The 23,550-nt window shown below is 39.2% G+C and overlaps 1 protein-coding gene across 2 annotated transcripts in view; it reads right to left on the bottom strand.

Annotated features, from left to right (window-relative positions):
* Positions 1 to 23,550, bottom strand: part of TTC13 (tetratricopeptide repeat domain 13) — a 46,163-nt gene that overhangs the window by 4,167 nt on the left and 18,446 nt on the right. Inside the window, exons 10-20 of one of the 2 annotated variants that reach the window (XM_066611406.1) lie at positions 23,150 to 23,291; positions 22,683 to 22,857; positions 21,206 to 21,362; positions 19,832 to 19,962; positions 18,849 to 18,981; positions 18,210 to 18,302; positions 12,994 to 13,077; positions 11,359 to 11,443; positions 3,410 to 3,519; positions 2,171 to 2,306; positions 786 to 865 (exon numbers count right to left, since the gene is read on the bottom strand). In XM_066611406.1, coding sequence (XP_066467503.1) covers positions 786 to 865; positions 2,171 to 2,306; positions 3,410 to 3,519; positions 11,359 to 11,443; positions 12,994 to 13,077; positions 18,210 to 18,302; positions 18,849 to 18,981; positions 19,832 to 19,962; positions 21,206 to 21,362; positions 22,683 to 22,857; positions 23,150 to 23,291 — 1,326 coding nt within the window. The remainder of the gene's footprint in view (positions 1 to 785; positions 866 to 2,170; positions 2,307 to 3,409; positions 3,520 to 11,358; positions 11,444 to 12,993; positions 13,078 to 18,209; positions 18,303 to 18,848; positions 18,982 to 19,831; positions 19,963 to 21,205; positions 21,363 to 22,682; positions 22,858 to 23,149; positions 23,292 to 23,550) is intronic. The other variant, XM_066611407.1, reaches the window with a different exon arrangement.

Here is a 23,550-nt window from a genome sequence, read left to right as displayed (position 1 = left end):
GAAGGTGGGAGTGGGAGAAACTGCCTCCATTTGCTCACAGATAGGCAGTCACCCACCTAGCCCCCAGGTCAGCCAGAGTTGGAAGTGAGATGAGAAAGGGAGAGGAAAGATAAACTGGAGGAAGAGACAAATGGGGTGAAATGGTGGAGTATGTGCACAAGTAAAGGGGACCAGAACTGGGCAATGTCTCAGAGATCAATGGACTCTGGTGCCAATGCTGAAGACACACTCTAGACTGGAAGGTTACATAGTTGGCTCCATCTGAGGAGACACTTCACAGTCCTGAGATTTCAGACATTTTAATCTACAGTTAGCTGGGAATTTCTTTGGGTAATGAATGATGTTACCACTTCCTCAATGAGTGAAGTATGCATATTTGCCACATTTCATTTGATTATGATTTGATTTTCGGTGGCAGTGGCTGAGAGGGGAATTCTCTCTTCTGGGAGTCCACCACTGCCCCTCTTTAAGCAAGCAGTAAATACTGTTTTGTCTTTCACTGAATTTGTTTGTATCATTGGTTTATTGCTTTTTGCCTTGCTCACCATGTCCTTTGTTAATTGTGGTTTGTTTGAATAAATTGGTTTAATTTATTGATTTTGATCATTTATGTATTTTTGTGTTGAAGTGAGCCACCTTGGTGGTCTCCTTTGATGGAACCAAAAGGCAGTACACAAATATTTTAAATAAATAATGTAGTGACAACAGCTTCAGTTTTGTGCTTCCCTTAACATATGTGCATAGTCATCATGGATATAGTTACTATCTATAAAAAAGATACTAACCTGGAACCTCTGGAGAGAGGCATTAAATTATAGAAGTAGTACACAAGAGACAGGATTAGATTACACACAGCATCTGCCTCCTAAGGGAAATAAAACCATGTCTTTAAGCATGAAAACTGTAAAACATGCACATACGTAGGACAGGGTTAAACAAATTATTCAAAATATAATTACATTCGATGAGAGTGACACAGATTATACAACAGCTGGAGTTTTGCAAGGCCATTTACTCAAAATTTCACTGAGTAGTATAAGGAACTAAACTGAATATATGTGTATGTTAAATCTTGTCCCCACATTAGAGAAATATCATTTTACCATACTAGCTTTTACTTCTTAGTCTCAAAACCAGTTTGCTATTCTGCTAGTTATTATGAAAACATTCAGTTATGCATATATAGACTCTTTAGATGCCTTTTTGGGAAGATAAAGCAGGGTAGAAATTAAGTAAATAAGGCCTTCATTATCCATGGAAGTTCCTGGAACCCCCATGCATACTGAAATCCGTAAATGATCAAATCAGCGGATTAGGGCACAAAAACCCTTCGAATGCAACTGGAGAACAGCTCCAGAGGATGTTCTGAGGGCTGGGGAGGTTGCACATGCAACCCTCTGGTGCAAAACAGTGCAAAGGCAGAGTCTTCTGTTCTTCAAACAGATAAAAAGAGAAAACACTGTAATAAATACATGAAGTCTGGGCTTTCATATAGAGGAGATGAGGGCTTGTATTATTAATTACAAACATTTTGCTAATATGAAGGGTACTATTTATGGAAATGGGCTGCCAAGGCATATGCAAGTGAAAAGGGTTGGGAACCACTGCAGAAAAACCATGAATCAAAAAGACACCTTTAAGGTGTCTGGTGTGTTAAGCCAGAAGCTCTATGTACAACATACAACCCATAACACATAACTGGGAGTGTGCAATTCAGTTCACAGCAGAGAGATGCAGCTGCATATATTTGCAACCCTTTTTACTCAGAAGTAGACCCACTGCTTTCCATGGGCGTTATTCTTAAGCAAGGGTGCACTGAATTGCAGCCTGCTTCAAATGGAAAGGAGGATTCCCATCCTGGTGTTGAAAAAAAAGACCTGCTTTGCAAGCATTTGCAAAGGAGTACCAGGCTGCAGCAGAAGGAAGGAGAATAAAAGGTTAACAAATTGCTTCTAAGCAGCTGCTTAGAAAAACTTAGTGCCTGTCTACCCTTGAGAAACAAAACTTATCAGAGTTGAAAGGCTTTGCCCTCTGAGCGACCCGGAGATAAGGCAAAGTGATAATTCGAGCTTGATTACTTGGCAAAAATTTCACGTACTATAGGCGAGTATCTACAGTAGTTCTTTGGATCTTCGCCATTAAAAATAATTAAGGAATGTTAAGGCCTTACCCCAAGTTCTGCAGATAAAACAAGTATTTTTCCTTTGGTAGTTAAATCTTTATAAAAAGCATCTATTTCTGCATGGTACAGTTGTGTTCTTTCTTCAGTTGTTTGTGTTTCTACTGAAAATAGGATGTTTCCAATCCTGAAAAAATATGCATATGCATATATTAAATATGAAATTTAATACTTGTGAAATACAGCATATAAATGGAGACAAATTAACAGTACCTAAAAAATTCATTCCAATGACTGTCAGCTGAACGTAGGAATGAATGCATTATAACTACAAATCTAAATCTAACAATTTAAAATTATTTAGCTGTAGTCTGCGAGCCCTTCCAGCTGACGTCCTATCTCTCTGCAAGGTAGAGTCAGACTGGAGAAACGGTTAGCCCCGCAGAGAAGAAGCTGTTAACAGTCGACCCTTCCTTGAGTTAGTGTGAGAGGCTTTCCCAGAACATTTGAAATGCCCTGCCTCTGCCAGGGAACATACCTCTATGTATAGACCACAAAGAGCAAACAGAAGCAGTGCTTGCTGGATTGCCCCTTCAGGTGTTACAATGTCCATATAAATTTAGTTGGCACCACTCAACAGGGGAAATACACAGAAAGTTCAAAGTGACACTCATATGTATTTTCCTTTTTGAGTGGTGCCGACTGCATTTATCTGAACACTAGCACCCAAGGACGCAATTCACTGAGTATTGCTTTTACTCATTTCTACAGAACAGGAGTCTGCACTATAGACCACAAAAGAAATGAAGAACTAGTATACTCCACAACACAAACAAAATAACCAAGTTATATAATATATGAAATGACTACAATGTTGTTATGCATGTGCTTAAATTACTTCCATGTTGCTATATTAACAAAATGCTCTTTCTCACCAACATGCTTAAGAGGTGTGGCAGATAATCTGTGCTATTCAAACTATCTCTCTGCATACCAAAGAAGCCTCCTATACAGAATAAGATAAACTACAGCAATGCACACAGACTTTCTCCTGCAAGTAAACCATAGGAAAATGTTCAAACAACATAGTTACATAGACCATGTAAGCTGTAGATAATTTAACACTCCATTAAAGCACAGAAAATGCTACTTTACAAAGTATCTTTAATTGAGAAAGAAGCCACTGGCTGCAAGAACTTTGTGCCAGTTTACTGAAGTGTTAATCAAAATAGCGATTGGTAAGCTTTCATTTCTAATAGTTATATAATATGCAATAAATGATTAACATACTTATCCCCTGTTATTGTAATAGTAAATCCATCGTATTCTTTGCCTGGATCTTTGAGGCTAGGGACTTTGGTGTTGACCGTGAATCCATCCCTTGTTTTACTGTTAAGCTGCTTTCAAACACATACCAAAAAGTGAGGAAAATGTAAGATATATTAGTAATATAGGACAAAATGTATTTATGATAATCTCTACTTTCCTAAAATTACAGGGCTTCTATCCCTTTAAGAGCTCTGAAACAGGCAGCACCCAAGATATATAATTTTTCCTCTCCCTGTTGAGAGAATTTCACCTGTCTTCCTCAGTGCTCTTAATGTAGCAGAAGATTTGGACTTCAACAACACTAAAAATACAAATACATATGTGCTCTAATGTCAACTAAAACAAAAAAATCTACAGTTTGTTTTGTTGCAATATACTAATATTGCAATATACTAATATTGCAATATATTCTTTCTAATAGCAAACGAGTAGTCTGATGCATATCAATTTGGAAACTAAGTGGGGCAATCCAGAAACAAAGCAACACTTTATAAATATCCCCTCTGAACTGCCTACCAAAGACCAGTAAGTTTCTAGAACCTATGGAATGCTAAGAGAAGTTGAGACCGAGAATGTAGCGAGAGACAGTGGAGGGGGGGGAGAAAATGGGGGAGACCGGCCTTCTCAAATCTCTAACAGCTTATAATGATGATTCAATAAGTATCCTGGAAGATGGGGGAGAGAAGGAGATGTGTGCCATGGGGTTAAAAAAAAAATCTTCCCTTACGATTCACCTTTTCCCCTCCCCAACCTCCTGCTCTATAATAATAGATAAATTACTCATATACTCTTTATAATGAATAAAGCAGAGGAAGTTTCCAAAGGGTAAAAAAGAAGGTATGTCCTTTTTTTCTTCTCCACTTCCTGAAATATTTCCTGTTCACTGCAAGCCCAAACAGAAATACAAAATGTCTGCTTAAGCCATATCTGCCCAACGTTGCATATACGCAACAGGGACCAAATGTGTCCACCTGTGGGCCGGGGTTAAGGCAAGCCGTTACACTGAACAGAAACATTACTGTTAGTGGCTAGCAATATTTTGTTGTGTGCCTCCACTGGCAATGGAATTCTCATCATTACCAAATCATGCTAGAAACACAGAAAAGGCTAAATGCTGTTGTCCAGAAACCTCTCCCAGTTTTAGAGGCTGAGCTGGCTCATTTTGAAAATGTGTCTATGAAATGGCCACAAGACCAGTTTGCACCCAGGGACCCCTGCCTCAACGAAGCAGGTCACATAGCTACAAGCTTCAGTGAGCTTTGTTAATCCATTGAGGCCTAAAACTAAAAAAAAAATAAAATTATTCTTGTTTGCTTTTCAAATCCTTGTCGGGGACTTCAAATGACAGGTATATGCCTTCAGAAGAAGTTCTAGGTGTTTCCATACACCTGAAACAGAATGGTACATTTTTGCACCATTAGGTCACAGAGGTGTTTTCTGTACTGGTGTATACACCTGTTGGACATAATACTAAAAAAAGGAAACTGCAGATTAAAGGTTCAGAACCCAGTATTTGTCTCCCCTCACCTTTTCTATATGCCAGGATCAGATCACAGGTGGGGAGGGGCTGAGTAAGAGGCAGGATGCTTCAAAGACAGATCACTAGCTCCAGGATACAGTACAGAGAAGCCAGTGTGTGTGTGGGAGGGGAGAAACTGAATGGAACACAAGGACCACTACACTTTGCATTCCTGCAGCAAGGGTTTTTCTCTCAAGACAGCAGGGCACACTAACATCAGGGGAACATCACTTTTCAGAAAACTCTGAAACAGCACTTTGGAGATCACTGTGCTTTGACTGCTGAGGGATTAAAAAATCTGACTGCTGGCATGAGCTGTCCTTCACAGTATGTCCTTATGCAGACATAATCAGAAGTTCAAGTGTCTTTGATGGGGAGTACTTTGATGGAGGTGCACACAAGGGTGTATCCTGTGGCAACAGTGGTGGGTCCGAATGGGTCACAGCTCCCAAGGAATGTCTTTCTTCTTGCCTTGCAGCTAGCAGAGTGAAACAACTTGTGAAGATGCACTGCTGTTCTTATTCACAGGAAGAAGTGTGGGGGGAGGGAGTTCCCAGGTAATCCAGACAGGACACAAGTCCTTTGTATCATCTCTAAGCCAATAAGATTCTTATATTACTGGGTAAAATCCTTTTTTTCCTATCACACACACACAGCCAGGAGCTCCCTTTGGAAAGGAGCAAATGTTGATATTTTCAGAATTACCATAGATACTCGCCTATAAAGGCAAGAAATTTCTGCCAATAAATCAAGTGTAAATAATCTCCTCGACTTATCTGCGGATCACTGGGGGGGGGTCACAGCTGTTCAGGCACATCACAGGAGCCAGGAGAGGCCCAGAGGAGAGCAAGAGGACAATGCAAAGAAAATTAGAGGGCAATCAATCTCCATGGCGATGGGCTCCAGGGTAAGCTGCAGCCAAAGTGAAACTTTTCACTCCATCTAACAAAAAAGTAAGCCAGGGCTCAACACTTGAATCTTTTAAATCAAGCAAGCCTCATTCTGTTTGGCAGGATCACACCCAACCCTTCTGCACCCTCATTTTGTAAATATTTGACAGAGGTTTGGTTTTTTAAACACTAGGATGTAATCCTCATTTCCATCTGAAACAAAACCCTAGGCTACAGTTCAGTGCACATTTAGTTAAGAATAACACTCATGGAAAGCAATGGGTCTACCTCTGTATTGGAATCATGGAAGATCTGTCGAGGAGATAGAAAGTGGTGTCTGCAGTGGCCCCTTTAAGAGTTAAGGCCTGGGCTTTCAGCAAAGGGTGTGCTGCACAGCCGCAGCCACTAGCGGCAATCAGATCCCTAGGGATATAAGGAACACCTGAGGCAAGAAGGGTTTGTGGAAGGAGTGAAGAGGTGGCTGGCTATTGACAACTCTAACTAATTTGACTGACTTACCTGGAATCTGACCTTGGACTGTGACTTGGCTTATTGACTCTGGACTTTGGCCTGGATACTCTGACTGACTTTGTGGCTAAGGAACCTATTGGACTGTTGACTTACAGCTCTGCCTTGTGGACTGACCTTCTGGCTAATTGATTGTCTGGTTCATGGACTACTCCAACAGGCTGGGGAGCTGAGGTGTGCTGCTATACCTGGAAGGACTACTGCCTTAGGAACTGAGTCCCTGCAGTTTAAAAAGGCAAGCTACCCTGGTGGTGGAGTCTAGCAGTACTGCAGTAGAGAACTGGGGCCATTGTTGGGGGGAACGAAAGGGGAGCTAGTTAGCTTAGTGTGGGCATAAGTTCCCTAAGTGAGGCTTGGAATGGGAATCTGGCAGAACAACCTCTAAGTAAATAGGGTTGCAACTATGTGTAGCTGTGCTTGCTCACACTCATTTCTAGTTGCTTGTCTCTCTGCTGTGAATTGAATTGCACACTCCCAGTTATGTGTTATAAGTTGTATGTTACATGTTGAGCCTCTGGCTTAACACCCCAGGAACCTTAAAGAAAGGTTTGATCAATGGTTCTACTGGTATGTTGTTTACAGTGCACTTATTCTGATTGTTAAGACCAGAATTTAAAAAGTTAATGAATAAAAATGTATCTTATAATCTTTTACTGTATTTTTAATAAATTGGAGACTGTATAGTTCTTGGGTAACAATTACTAGTAGGTTATTTTTCAGGATTTGGCCTTGGGTAAAATCAGACAAAATTACAGTAAGGTGCCCCCCTAAGTTTATCCCCCTCTGACATTAGAGGGTCATAGAAAATTCAATGATATTTTGCTCAAAATCTGTCCTTGACTTATCTGTGAGATCAACTTATACTCAAGTGTTTGCAGTGCCTGTAAATTGCCCATTTGGCAATCCCATCTTGGGAACTGAGGCAAAACACAAGGCTAGAATATAGGCCACTTCTCATCACCTTGTTTCTCAGCTAAAGAAAGTACTTTGTGAATTAGCCTGCAAGAACTAGTGAGAACACTTCAAAAATTCTGGCTGTCATTTCAACTGCTGAGTCCACTGGATTCGTTTACACACCATTTTGTTCTACAGGTGAGCAGAGGTATTTCTGTGTCACTGAGAGATTTCAATTCAACTCACTGATCAAGTGCAGTCCCTTGCCTGAAAATACATGCCAAAGTTCCTGCTTTTATTTCAGTTTGAGGGATATAATGAATGAGCCAACTGACAGTGGTGGAGGATCCCCAACACACTACCTTCTGGCCCCCTTTTTAATACGATGACATGGCTAGACAGTCATAAAACCTATACTTCTGAAAAAGGTCCAATTGTTAACAGTAAAAATCTCAACGATATGGGGAGAAGGGGGATTTTAAAAAATCCCAGTATTTCTTCATGGTTCTAAAATGCATTCTGCTGCCTAAATTGGTTAGTGCCTAGCCTCACCCCAATGTATGGCTGAGTCCAGAAGACAACAAAGCCTTCCTTCTTGGGCAAATGTTACCAGGCAGAGTGCTACCTTAACAACTAACCTAACTGGGCAATCCTATGCATGTTTACGGAGAAGTAAGTCCCTTCTTGCACTTATCTCTTTCTTGAAGTAAATTGCAGGCACTGACCACACATTTTCCCCCAGTAAGCCACCTCCTTCACAAGTATCTCAAGTGCCCACTTTTCATCCAGTCATCTGTTCCTGGCTCTTAGCCGAAATTCCCTGGTAACTTGACTCTGTGCCTCGCATTCATCAGCTTTGCTCTCCTTGGAACAACTCTGCCTAGAAACCTACTAACCTTTTCCTGTCTTCCCCTCTTGTGTGCTGCCAAACATGCAGTATGATCTAGTTGGCAGTTTTGCATTCACTTTTGTCTGAGAACTCTTGTTAACTGATAGGGTGGGAGCCCAGAAATCTGCATTCAAGTTTCCTAGATTTGGTCTTCATGACCAACCTAGCAAGGACTCAAAGGTCCATTTGATTTTGTTTTTGGTTCTGCCAAAATCTCACTCATAGACTTGAATACTAGTCAAGAATGCCAGTCAGTCAAGAGAGAGTCTCCAACTGAAAGTTTAGGTTAGCAGGCTATTTGCTAGATAGCAAGTGTTGCCCTTTCTTATGTCACTTTGGGCACAATCCTAACCAACTGTCCAGTACTGACATAGCTGTGCCAATGTGGTGTGCACTACAACCTGCAGTGGGGAGGTAGTCAAGGGGGCTTCCTCAAGCTAAGGACATGCTTGTTACCTTACCTTGGGCGCTGCACTGTGGCTAAGTCAGTGCTGGAAAGTTGGTTAGGATTGTGCCCCTTTCCTCTTAACTGAGGGCAAAATCCTAACCCTTTATGTCAGTGCTTTCCAGCACTGGCATAGTGGTGCCAATGGGACATGTGCTGCATCCTGCAGTTGGGTGTCACTCACGGAGGCCTCCTCAAAGTAAGGAAATATTTGTTCCCTTACCTCAGAGCTGCATTGCCCTTATGTCAATGCTGGATTGTGTCCTGCATTGGACTGTGCCCTGCACATGGGATTGTGCCCTGCATTGACATAAGGGGTTAGGATTGCGCTCTGCCAACTTTCCCTATTTCTTCATGCATCCATAGGTTACTTCTGTTCTTCTCCTGCTCATTCCAGAGCCTCTTATACCCCAAAAATGCCTTGGGATTCTGGGAAATCCAGCACTCTACATATGTGCTGGGTCACAGGAGCAACATCCTGTCAAAAATTTCCCTGGGCTTGCTCTTCTAGTTTTTCAGAGCAGCTCCAGTTATTTCTACTCAGATGCTTTACATGCCCTCTCCCCCAATTAAAAGGTAATCCTCTCAATAAACTGTGTATGAATTTCAGTGACATCTAGGCTCAGACTCCCCCTTTTCTCCAGCACCAGTTTGGGAAGATGGGTGCATCACAACTGACTGGCTTGTCTGGAGGAACACATGAAGCACTAGTACATGTGCCCCAGAACACTTGTGCTAAAATTCTTTTCCCTGTACTGTAATATTTAGGCTACTTCACATTTTCCTATATATCAGTTTTGTGTGAACACGCTTCTTTCTACATGGAAGTCAATATCTACATAGAAAAATAATCTTGTCTTAGAGTGATTTAATTCTTCTGATTTAAAGCCTTCTACAAATAGAAAACAGCACTCTATAAGCTCTGGACAGCTTTTATCATGGGGGGGAAGAGAGATTATATTCAGTTGAAAAATGGTTTTCTTAAAGAGATTCTGCAACAATTTAGTCATATGATTAAGTGCTAGTCTAGCAAAATATAGTGTCAAGCTTCTGTTCAACTTTATCTCTTTGATTTCATACTAAATGAATTGTTCAGTTTATACAGTATGCGTTAAGGGAAATGTTCCTTGCAATGAATGCTTAAAACACTCAATGAAAGTGTTGACCCAGTGTGTGGTAGCTGTGAAGAAGGCCAATTTTGTGCTTGGAATCATTTTTAATAAGGGATTGAGAATAAAACAGACACTATTATTATGCTATTATTGAAACTGATGGTAATGCCACACCTAGAGTATTGTTTCACGTTCTTGTCATCACATCTCAAAAAAATATATTGGAATTGGAAAAAGTGTAGATGAGAACGAGGTGAGTGATTAATGGGCCGGAGCACGTCCCTTATAGGAAAAGACTCTTCAGTCTAGAAAGAAAGCACTCTTTCTTATGAGGTATGCACATGAAAGAAATCAAATTATGTATGGGATGGATTGAGCAGAAAGACAAAAGTTCTTTCCCCTCTTCCACGACATCAGAACCAGGGGACATCCACTAAGACTGGAGGGAGAAAAAAGGAACTATTTCTTTGCCTAGAGTGTAATTAATGTGTGGACCTCCTTCCCACAGGATCTAGTGATGGGACCTGACCTAGATGCCTTTAAAGGGGAACTGGACAGATATGGAGGAAAAGTCCACCATAGGTTGTAAAACTTGATGGCTATATGCAGCCTCCAGGTTTTAGAGGTAATCTATCTCTGAATGCCAGATGTGAAGGAGTGGGACAGGATACAGGTATCTTGTATTGTGTGCTTCCAAGAGGCATCTGGTGGGCCACTGTAAAATACAGGAAGCTGGACTAGACGCCCCTGATCCAGCAAGACTCTTCTTATGCTTTTATAAAACCATAATATTCAAGGAGTTTTTCATCATAGACAGTTTTGTAATCTTTAACATATTTCACTCCACCTTAAACACAATGAGAATACATAATACCCATAACAAGTATAGAAAAGATGAGGAAAAAGTACAGCTGTTAGAAGAAACTGCAACACCTAGAAGCTAGTTTGTTATCAAGTACATCATGTGCTTTCCCCTTTCAATATAAATTCCCCAACAGCAAACTTTCATACATGCTCTAGGCAACTGACCAACACATAAGATTAACAAGGTAAAGGTTAATTTTCCCCCTCACATGAACCACCATGTGCTAAACCACATTCAAGTGCCATACATTCATTCACTCATAAAAATGACTGTATCTTATTGTCAAGTATTTCAGTCTTGTAATCAAGTAGTCATATGGGAATTAAAAATTACCAGGAGGCAGCCAGGGAAGGCAAGTATGCTCACCACCAGGCAAATTAAAAGACATTCTTTGCTAACAGAGCAAAGGAAGTGTAAGTGCTTCTATTCATGTTTCCTGTGTAACACCTGGTACTTCACATATCTCTGTAGGAAGATGAGATATTTCCCACTTCATTTAGAACACAGGAAATGAGAATAGCAGCACTTGCACTTCCTCTGCTCTTGCAAAGCAATGAGATGCCCCAAACAGTCAATACAGTCCTCTGTATTGTATTACGAGAAAGGAACAGCTGGGTATTCTGTTACATCAAGAAATCTATAATCAGACAATTTATTAGACTGTTAAAATCTCAGGACAAACACAGGAAATGGCTTTTCAGTTTTCTTCACTAAATGTACCTGCAAAATCTTACCATTATCAAATATCAGCTGGAGAAAAAAGATTACCTTCATTATTGGGAGAAGGTCTTCTACCTTATGCACCTGATCCAGTGCTTCCTGAACTTCTAAGAGTTCCTTGTGGTTATTAGCACTAAAAGTCAAACAATAGGCTTTAACACAATTTCAATTCAATATATCACAATTTAGTTCTAGATTTTATATAAATGCTTAACTGCGCAGCCCTATATCCCTATTCAGAAGTGCCACTGAGTTCAATGGAACTTACTTCCAAGTAAGGCTGCATACTATACACACTTAAGATCCTCAAAATACAGTTTATAAAAATTTCTACATATTATCCCAGCAATGCCTGTGAAACATTCTGAAAACCCCAAAAAGCTATATGCGTGATATCCATTGTTGTACAGTAATATCTGTATCCTACTGTATATTAGTAGTATCCCTTCCTGATCAATTCTCCCTTTTGTTAAAATAGATGGTTCTTCCTTTTCCCAGTCTGATTTCTTCTACACTCCTATAATACTTACCTGGGAATAAGTCTCACTTAAATCAATGAGTTTTTCTTCTGAGTAGACACACAAGATTGTGCTGTAAGAGATATTTGCTTTACAATCTATTATATTCGTAACCTGCCCTTCTTCAAACAGTCTTTTTTCACTTGACTTATTTTCAGCATTTGATACCATTTGCTGTATTCTCTGGGTTTTGGGGAACACAAACTTTCTGATTCATTTTTATCTTACCATTCTTTTTCTGTATCTATTAATGGTAACTCTCCCGCTTCTAACCTTTTTTTCCACTAGAGTTCCTCTGTGGAAAAGCCCTTTCTGGAGTTCTCTGTCTATTGCATTTCTCTTGGCTCTGTTATTTATTCCTTTAGCATTATCATTTCTGTGTGAATCACCTATAACTCTATTTATCTGATATCTTTATTCATGTTCTTTGTAGTAATTCCAAGTTCTTTGTTGAAATTTCTGACTGGTTACTATAATATGTTTCATTTATCTGAAACTGAGCTATTCCTCAGTTCTAGAGCTGTCTCTCTCTCTCTCTCTCTCTCTCTCTCTCTCTCTGGGTAATGCTTCTGTTCTTCCTTCTCATTGAGTATGGGATCTTGAAGTTCTCTTTAATTTCTCTTCAATGAAGCTACTGCAAAAACTTGCTGCTTCCAAATTTTAGAAATCGTTAGTTTTTTTTCTCCTTCCATTTTTTGTTCTGCTGCTCACTCCCCCCCCCCCCGCCCAATTATCCAGTGCTATAACTCTTTCATTGGTATTGAATTCTGTACTGGGTTCAGGTTAAATCACTACTTTGTGCTTTCGTTCCCTTCAGTTTTTGCTGCTTCTCATACACCTTCGCTTTGCCTTCTCATTGTTTCTGATTTGCTGAAACTTTCCTGTTAAATAAACCTCAGGTTATTTCTTCCATTTACTGCCTTTGCCCTTGAGAGGATGCCTCCTGACATCCATATCTCCTGTTCCTTGCAATCATTTTAACAGAATTTGAAAACATTACTGTTCTCTTTCATCTTTCCTGTTTCCCCTTCCTTTCATGCATTTGTCCTTTTCTTTATGCAGTCCAATCTCAAACAGAATTTGTTCTTAATTCAACAACTGTATCCAATTCTTTAGGCACTTCATGAATAAATATTTTCTTAACATAGGAGAAGAATTTATTTACCTATGATAAACAAGGATCCTGTCTTTGATAAAACGAAGCATCTTTCCAAAATATTCTTGATATCTCATGTTAATAACCTGTCCCCTGTAGATGAGAACAATTTTACAATGAAATATTCAACATTAAAGTGTAAGTAAATGTATGCAATTTATATACATTTCTGTATGTACATTTATGTACTGTCATAACACAGTACAACCCAAACTTCCCTCAACACCTCTTAAATCAGATCAGTCCTTTCATGAAATTTCTCCACACTGCATAGGATTTGAGGCATGTTCTAGCATGCACACACTTTCAATCTGTCCCGACCTCCAACAAAACCTGTCAAGTTTAGCCATTGCTACATATGAATCAGTCGTGCAGTGTCAGACACATACCTCACACTCCATTGTGACTACACATTGCGGAGAAGATTGATAATGGCAAAAAAACTATCTTTGGTAAAGTTTGTTCATCATTGCAGATTATTTTGTAACACTTGGGACAAGCTCCTGGACACAGTCTGAAAGCTAGCACAGAAATGTGAGTACAACAACTAAATGCCTTCTAACTGAAACTAACAGGATTACAGCAGAATTCTTAAAGCTGGTGGACTATACTGCACAGGTATTATCTCTGACAATTTGTGGATTTTTATACTGCACATATAAAAAATTGCTAACAATTGTTGCTACGTATTTAGAAGCTAAAAGAAGAAAGGATTTATATATGAGTAATAATGCTCATTTTAAAAGTTTATTTTCAGTATTAGAATGCCTTTATGGCCAAGTTTGATCACCTGGAAATAATAGTTCTTAAGTCTCAAATTATAAAGTTGCAATTTCTCCATTCCAAGCAGTACAAATGCATTAAACAATTAAACATAATACATGCATGTTAAAGGTAGAATCAAGAGTAGAAGTGTATCGGTTCCTACTGATTTTTCAGCCTGTTCAAAATATGTATGTACTAGCCACAATCCATCAGAAATGTTTACCGGAAAAAACCATTAAAATGAATGAAAACGTGTGCATAACTTATTCATTTCTGGAGATGTGATTGGTGGACTGCAATCATTTTGCTTGTACCTGTTTCAACTTTGCGTTTAGCTTCAATCAATTTAACTGCCTTGCAAATATTTTTTAAAATGGTTTTTCCCTTATGTTGTTAAACTGCTAGAAATGCTAAAAAAACAAAAGAACTGCAAAAAGATCAGCACAACCATTATAGATACAAACAACAATGCAAAAAACTACTTGTCAATCACAGGGGTAAATTATATGATCCACCTCAAATTCCATTTAGCTGACTGTCTTGTACTTAATTACATTTAACTACCTTATTGGTTTGAATCAAACTGCTGCACAGCAACAAAAATGGCAGAATAATGATTATAAGAGGAATTCTGAAAGCAGGGCAGGTGTGCAAAAAAATAAGGACTATCTTAGCAGAAAAAGGCAAATGAGAAGGTCAAATAAGAAGCATGATACCAATTTAATTATTCATACTTTTCCCTTATGACACATCCCACCATCTTATATCAGACAACCTCTATGCCAGTGACATGATGTTGTGACAGTGACAAGATATACAAAAATGAATAATTGCATTTTTCTATCTTAATTTTTAAATTTCAAAACTGAAGTTTAGTCTTAGTATTTCTAAGAGAAATACGGGTTCTCCTTACCCTTACAGAAGCCATGCTGAGGGAGAATCAGCATGGCTTCTATAAGGGTAAGTCTTGCCTCACGAACCTTATAGAATTCTTTGTCAACAGGCATGTGGATGCGGGAGAACCTGTGGACATTATATATTTGGACTTTCAGAAGGCGTTCAACACAGTCCCTCACCAAAGGCTACTGAGAACTCCACAGTCAGGGAATTAGAGGACAGGTCCTCTCCTGGATTGGGAACTGGTTGAAGACCAGGAAACAGAGTAGGTGTCAATGGGCAACTTTCACAATGGAGAGAGGTGAAAAGCGGTGTGCCCCAAGGATCTGTCCTGGGAACAGTGCTTTTCAACCTCTTCATAAATGACCTGGAGACAGGGGTGAGCAGTGAGGCGGCTAAGTTTGCAGATGACACCAAACTTTTCTGAGTGGTGAAGACCAGAAGAAATTATGAAGAGCTCCAGTAGGATCTCTCCAAACTGGGAGACTAGGCAGCAAAATGGCAGATGCGTTTCAATGTAAGTGTAAAGTCATGCACACTGAGGTAAAGAATCAAAACTTCACATATAGGCTAATAGGTTCTGAGCTGTCTGTGACAGATCAGGAGAGAGATCTTGGGGTCCTTGTGGACAGCTTGATGAAAGTGTTGACCCAATGTATGGCAGCAGTGCAGAGGGCTAATTCCATGCTTGGAATAATTAGGAAAGGCATTGAGAATAAGACAGCTAATATTGTAACTTCTGTTGTACAAATTGATGGTAAGGCCACACCTGGAGTATTGTGTCCAGTTCTGGTTGCCACATCTCAAGAATATAGTGGAGATGGAAAAGGTACAAAAGAGAGCAAAATGATTACTAGGCTGGGGTACCTTCCCTATAAGGAAAGGCTACAGCGTTTGGGCCTCTTCAGCCTAGAAAAGAGGCGCCTGAGGGGGGACATGATTGAGACATACAAAATTATGCATGGGAAGGATAAGGTGGACAGAGAGATGCTCTTTACACTCTCACATAACACCAGAACCAGGGGCCATCCACTCAAATTGAATGTTGGGAGAGTTAGGACAGACAAAAGAAAATATTTCTTTACTCAGCGTGTGGTTGGTCTGTGGAACTCCCTGCCACAGGATGTGGTGAAGGCATCTGGCCTGGATGCCTTTAAAAGGGGATTGAAGAAGTTTCTGGAGGAAAAATCCATTATGGGTTACAAGCCATGATATGTATGTGCAACCTCCTGATATCCCAGTTAACTGGAAGAATGAACACACCCTATATAAGAAAGTGTGGATCTATCAGATTCTGTTATAGAGATAAATTATTAAAGATATTACAGGAGAAAAAATGGAAAGTAAGAGAAAAAGAACCCTGATGGGTAATTTGAGAGTTAAAAAAAACTGGAGGATTTATTCAGCTAATAACAATGGCCCAAATTTATTTAAAGAAAAAAAAAATACATATGAAATTGATAAATATGAATTAGAATGTATAAAAAAAATAGCTGGAAATGTAAACGTGTGGAAGAATTGTTTTATATGTGGTTATGTCAAAAGAAAAAAGTAACTAGGTTGGAGTTGAAATAGCTGAGGTGATAATTTTGGTAATTAGATTATTTTAATATTAATGAGCAATTGAAGTTTACACTTGGTAGAAAGTGAATATTTAGAAAATATAGTACAGGGCATTAGGGAAAATTTATTGTATATTATATAAATAAATGGATAAATCAATAAGAGGTAGAAATAGATGAGTAAGTACATTAGGAGATATAGTATGATTAATTAGTAATGGTATATGGTGTTTAGCACTCCTAAATGTAAGTTATATGTTTGTATGTCTGTGTGTGTTAATAAAAATAAATAAATAAAAAGAAAAAATATCATACAGGGGCTTGACAGAGTGGATATAGAGACACTCTTCTCCCTCTCACATAACACCAGAACCAGGGGACATCCACGAAAGTTGTGTTGGGAGAGTTAGGACAGACAGAAGAAAATATTTCTTTACCCAGTGAGTAATTAGTTTGTGGAACTCTTTGCCACAGAAAGTAGTGATGGCATCTTGCCTAGATGCCTTTAAGAGGGGACTGGACAAATTTCTGGAGGAAAAGTTCATTACAGGTTACAAGTCATAGTATGTATGTGCAAGCTCTTGGTTTGAGAAGCAGGCTGCCTCTGATTGGCAGATGCAGGGAAGGGCACCAGGACGCAGGTTGTGCCTGTTGTCTTGTGTGCTCCCTGGGGCATATGGTGGGCCACTGTGAGAAGCTGGACTAGGTGGGCCTCTGGCCTGATCCAGCAGGACTCTTCCTATGTTCTTAAAAGATACTTCAAAATACCTCACTGAACAAGGGTCTAAAAGAGTAACTGGAGCTACCTCAGCTTCATGGGGGACAACATTTTTTGGAATGTCCATTTGTAGCACTGTGATGGTGGTACCAACAGCCTATATCCCCATTCCACCCAGCAGATTTTAATCCTGGATTTACTCATGGAAATTCAAATTTCTCAGATTAATTTTTGCATGGATCAGATAACTAACATGAAGGCAAGCAAGGAGACTAGTTTTGCTGGCAGTCCAGATAGATCAGAGTGGGGATCACACCATGATGGGTAGATTTTGATGCTACTGAGTGGGTGCAGAACAGAGGAGACCTGTGTTGGTTTTACGACACATGGAGCAGGAGTAAGACTAGAGCGCAGGCGGTAAACCCGATGGGGTTGGGCTGCCCATTGTTTTCACAACAAAATGGTATTATACATTGAGAGCTTATTCTGCTTTTCTGACACCACTGGTCAATGTGGGCATCATCCGTTAGCAAAACATCAAACACAAGCTGAACCTCAAACTAATGAAGTGTCATGTGGGTTTTGTACCTTGGTGGATTGCACTCATAGGGACTATATCTGATCTCCCATCCCAGCACTTCTCATTTCAGACTCTTAAATTCAAAAATAAAAGAACTAGGAGAGATTTATCACTTTCTAGTAGAAATTAAAAACATTTGGTGGTCTCTGCACACACTCCTCTGGACTAACCCTTGTGATTGACAATGTTTTTGCCATGGTCTTAATTTCTTCATAGGCAGTGGCTTTGATTGGAACACCTATGAAGAAATTAAGACCATGGCAAAAACATCTTGTGACAGAATACATCACAATATTGAATTATTTGTGCTGGGTGCATTACTACATTTTCTTGATTTACCCACAAACATTCTAAAAGCAACTACAATTATAAGCAAAAGTAAGGACTTGAACTGGGAATAAAAATAAATACTGACATTCTTTGAGGATTATTTGATTCTAAGTTAATGCAGATTTTATACAAATCCAGATTATACAACACAGATTATAAAACTCCAGTTGCTCTAGAAAAAATGTTGGAAAATATCCCAAGAAGCACTGCAATAGAAACATACATTATACATTTAATTTTCACTGAAATGTAAAAATGTTATGGCCAGTTCAAAAATTCTAACATACATACACCCTATATGAATTTCATCCTGCAAAATGTATGAGTCACACATAACTTTTAATGCAAGCAAGAGTTCACTAAAGTGTCCTACCTGATTAGATTGATGTGATTATTAAAGCCTCTACTAAGACTTCGAGTTGGCATTTGGTCTAACCATAATACTGGCTGGTCTGGGTCAGCTATCCTATAAAGATACATTGCATCAACATGGTTAATTGTTGTACAGATTCTGATTTCATTGTTCTGTATATTTCAACTGTGAAGTTTTTTTTTAAATTGCTTCTAACTACAATATTGTGCCGCAAACTGTAACTTCAAGATCTGTATGGATAAAGTTAAGCAGAACTGAGATGGCTTTGATGAAGTGCTTTACACAGATCTGACCACAGAAGATTATCCTACGCAGAAGATGTAAAGTCAACTTTACATCCCCTTGAGGAATTTAGAAACGCCTGCCAATGTAAACAACCTTGAATAAAGTCAGAGGAGTAATCAGAAGACCAGAAAGGCGGTATATTAATACCTAGTTGTTGTTGTTGTTATTATTAACTGCAGAAGAGATGAAATAGGAACCATAGGGATCTGTAATTAAGCGGTTCCTCAGTTCATTCTACCTCTGCTTTCTATGAAGCCTTTACAATTGCTTAGCCTACAGTTCAGTTCAGTGCTCTTGATAGTAAATTAACACAATTCACCCAGAAACAGTTCAGCAGTGTTTTTCCTTTATTACCTTCGCCATTTCACAGCAATGTCAAACATATCTCTCCATTGCATCAGCCTGGTTTTCCCATTCATCCGCACTTTTGAGTTCACCCATGTTCGCTGCACAGCTTGCATGACTTCTAGCACAGCGAGCCCCATTGCTGAACAATAAGTAAAGCCAGGTTACCATTTAAAGTTCACTCACATATGAAATTTTACATTTAGGATGAAAACAGAGGCAAGAACAAGGCGAAAAGGCGCAAACAAGGGGATGACTACGTAAGAGCTGGTAATTAAAAGTTTCACCAAAGCAGCACTATAGGCTCACTAAGTATTTGCACTTTGTAGTAAGTGACAGCATATAAAAACTTAGCATTTTTATTTAATACTTGCTGAACCACAAACCAAACAGATCATGTTTACTGTACAGCAGTGGTTCCTAAACTGGTGGGTTGCAACTCACCAGCCAGGGACACACTCGTCTCTGGCCCCTTAAGGGGTGGACTAGGGTGTGTGTGTGGGCTGGGGGTAGCAACATGATCCCCAGGATCATACCACTGCTAGAGACAGAAGGAAGGTTTTACCTATCTCAGCCAGTGCTGGCTTCTGGGGGGTGCTGCAGGGAGCCCCGCAGACGCCTCCAAAGGGCTCCCCAAGTCTCAGAATGACTAAAAAATAGCTGCTGGAACCCATTTCTGGTGTCACGCTAAAAAACCAGAAGTGGGTTCCAATCACCATTTTTAGTCATTCTGAGGCTAGGTTTTCTTGCACACACCCCCACAGGGCTCCCCGCGCAGCCCCTGGAGACCTTCTGTTCCCAGCAGCAGTGCAATCCTGGGGACTGTGTCGCTGCCAACCTCTCACCCCTGCAAAGGCTTAGGCAGTTCCCAAATTCCAAGGAGAAGTTGAATCACTGCTATACAGTGATTCAACTTAAATATCTAACTGTAATCACAGAATGCACCACTATGGTTTTATTTCTATATTGATGTTTTTCTTTCCCCAGCATACCTCTATGTAGTCTCTTGTTTGGAAGAAATCCAGGGGTCTCATATTGCATCAGTGAACCCAAATGATCAGCTATACATATCATCTCTTGCATTTCGGGCTTATAGTTTTCAAATTTTGGAAGTAGAACATCCCTTAAAATCATTAACAAAAGATGAGATTAAACGATTGATTCCTAGGAAGTCTCAAATAGATTCCATATAGGTAGCCATCTACAACACAAAGACATACATAAGTTGCTGTTGGTATTTGTTTTTATTTAGTTATTTTTAAACAATGGACAAAATATAAAATAAAAATAGAATAGAAAAAATAAAATTTAAGGTTTATGATTGCTGTCTAAAATAAAAAAGGCTTTATGACAGTTTTCATGCTTCTAAATATATTGGTGGGGCCTCAGCATCTGCAAGGGATCCATTCTCTAATACCAAAAAACCGTGGATAATCAAATTTGTGATTTTCCACCCCTTCAGAGGACTTACTGAAGCCTGTAGAGGCAGTACACAACTGCCCACTGCTTCTGCAGGCTTCAGAATGGTCCGGAGTGGCAAAAAAAATGCCACTTCCGGTTTCCCGAAGGAAATGCCTAATATGGCGAAAACATCACTTCCTATTTCCCTTGAGAAACCGGAAGTGGCATTTTTTTTCCTCTCAGAGCCATTCTGAAGCCCGCAGTGGCAGTGGGCGGATGTGTGCTGCCTCTATGGGCTTCAGAAAGCCCTCCAAATGGGACCAGAGAACAGCTCAGTCCCCTCTGGAGGGCTCAGATGGAGCTGAGTATGACTCAGTGTGGATCTGGGGGACCCATATTGAGCCTGATCCAAATTGAGCTGGATGAAAAATCCACAGATAAACAGGGTCCACCTGTATTTAAAAAAAAAAAAAACTATAGGGGAAATTAACTGATGTGTGTCCTGTGGCAATTTCTATAAATAGCTATTTCTTTACTGATGGGGTCCAATAGCTATAGCAGAAGGGAAAGAACTGCTTATCCCCATCTATCAGCAAGAGTTTCAACAGCTACTCATACAAGATCACAATTCCCAACTGCACTGTGGGTAAGCAACGTAAGGGTCCAATGTTTAAAAACACAGTAACTTAATTTCCAAGAATCTTTTTTGGTTTGGGGGAGAAAAAAAGAACCATAATAAGACAAACTGTCACAGTTACAATTTCTTTTTTTCAAGGTGTATAAAAACAAGATGGGGCTGAAAATGTAAAACTGAATCCCTTCTGAAATGTTAGGTGAACAAAGTCATGAATATTCAGCTGTTACAAATCACCACAACTGAGAAATACCCTACACTGATAGCCACATGCAGATGGCTGAAGACTGAGCACATGAATATCTAGTAAAAGTAACAATTAGCCACTCACTTTATGTGAGGCTGCAATCCTGGCTGTTCTTCATATTCTTCTATGAGAAAAGGGAGATTTTTGGCCCAGTGATTTTTAAACTTTCCAGGAAGATCCATATCTACATTGTATTCCGTAAGTGGAGTATCAAGATGAGCATGCAAATAGCGAGAATATTCTGTGAAGAAAATATACATCCTCAATCTTATTTCCTGTAAGTCAAGTTAAATTGGACTTTATTTCCAGATTAAACATTTTTTTTCATACAATCTACTACCAAAAATCACACAAGATGTGCAATCCACAAACCAGCCACTGTTCACATGGTATTTCTGGCAGTTTTTTCCCCTATGCAAAATGGCTGTCATTCACTGACAAACCTATGAACAATTGACCAGTACAAATCTCATGCTATCCCTCTTCCTCAATTATCTCAATATTTCTCCCATGAATCAAACTTTTTAATGAGACATCTGCACCATTGCAACTATTAAATCTGGTAACTAAATAAAATGTCTCAGTGTCTCCTTCTCCACAAAATATAGGTGTGCCCTGGTATCCACTGAAGTTGTTTTGGGCTCTCCTGTGGATACCTGAAACCATGGATACTGGGCATGCCTTGAAAAAGATAGGGGAAACTTTAAAAAATCTTGGTAAAACAATTTTTTTTTTTAACGTTCCCCTATATTTTTAAGACGTGTCCCTGGTATCCTTGGTATCCGTGGATAACTGAAACTATGGGTATCGGGACATGCCTGTACACACTTTCTCCCTTAGAAAACTGTGATGGGTTTAACAGGGTATGGATTCATACAAATTCAATCTTTATTAGGGAAAAAAAACACTCAGAGACTAATTACAGAAGGAAGTAGTGTGCATGTATGAAAAATGCAGGAAGACTGCCATTGGCACAAAGATTAAGAAATGTAAAGTGAAGGAGAAGACGACAGCTAATATGATTGTATCCTAAAAATCTAGACGGTGGTCTACTATCTACAATCACAGACTTTGTGGAGACTTATACATTGCTATATATTTCATATGTTTCTTTTTTAGGAGTCATTAATTCCACATATAGCTAGGAATTATCTGTTGGCAACCTTCAGTCTCAGAAGACTATGGTATCGCGCTAGGAATTATATACAAGCCTAAACGATGTATCTACAGTGGCCAGTAACTTACACAAGGGTTAGGTTCTGAAGTAAGTGCAAAAAGGGGAAATTGCTTATAGTTAAAATTGTTGTTTTTATCTTGTTTGCTGAGCATGTCTACTTGAGTTTGCACAAATAAAATGCTCATAAGATGCAAGCCATATTAGGCCTCAAGTCATGCTTCTGGTTTATATGTCTGAGGTAAGAGCAAAGATACCTGGAAAGACTGCACACAGCATAGTGTAGCAGCAGCACAAGGTCCTTTAAAAAAATCACAAATATGATGATTACGTGTGTGTGGCTCTTTCAGTGCAAAACCTGTGAATAGTTTGTTGGCTGCAACGTACCTCTGAGGTATTTCACTTTCAGGTACTCTGTACTAGCTTTCTGTCCAGGCAGAGGATCATTTAGCATCACTTTGGTTTGAGCTTTTATACCTTCATAAAACTGGCCCACAGCAACATGACTGAGACCTTTCATATACTGACATACTTCATTATATGGTTCCAGTTGCAGGCACCTCTAAAAAAATTGAAAAGAAAAATTCCACGACAACTATGAGTTTTCAGATAAATAGATCAATAGGCCTTTATTTATTCTTCACTCATTTACATGTAGCCCACCCCAAGAAACTGAGGTGCCAACTGTGACAGCCTACTATAGAAAATCAAGAATTATGTCATTATACTTGGAAGATGCACAAAGAGTTCTATAAGCTATGAGAACTTATGCAGCAAGCAATGGGTTTGCTCTCAGGGGTCATCTGTGCGCAGAGGCAGTAATTTTAGTATATTACAATCACACCAGTGCTTACCTTAAAATTCTTCAGCGCTTCATCTAGGCTACCATGATGATAAAGCATCATTCCCCGAAGTTGTATTGTCTGAACATGATTCTGATTTAGCATCAATGCCTTCTGAAAGTTTTCTGTTGCAGCTTCAAAGTTTCCAAGTTCTCTAATGTATTTCATTAAGTGATAACAGCAAGATATTTATTTTTAGTAAAGCAGTTCATGAGCATAATTAACAACCAAGCAAGCAATACAGGCTCTGAAAATCAGTATCGTATCACAAATAATTTAATACTGAGCAAAACCATAAATAATAACCCAAAAAGTACCAGAAAAAAATTAAAATATACATGCTATTTTAACCAATAGCAATACCTTATTCCAAATTCTAAAAACATTTTTTTCCACTAATAATTTTTGAATGC

The sequence above is a fragment of the Tiliqua scincoides genome, chromosome 1 (assembly GCF_035046505.1).
Source record: "Tiliqua scincoides isolate rTilSci1 chromosome 1, rTilSci1.hap2, whole genome shotgun sequence".
NCBI lineage: Eukaryota > Metazoa > Chordata > Lepidosauria > Squamata > Scincidae > Tiliqua > Tiliqua scincoides.
This window is presented reverse-complemented; position numbering and strand designations above follow the sequence as displayed.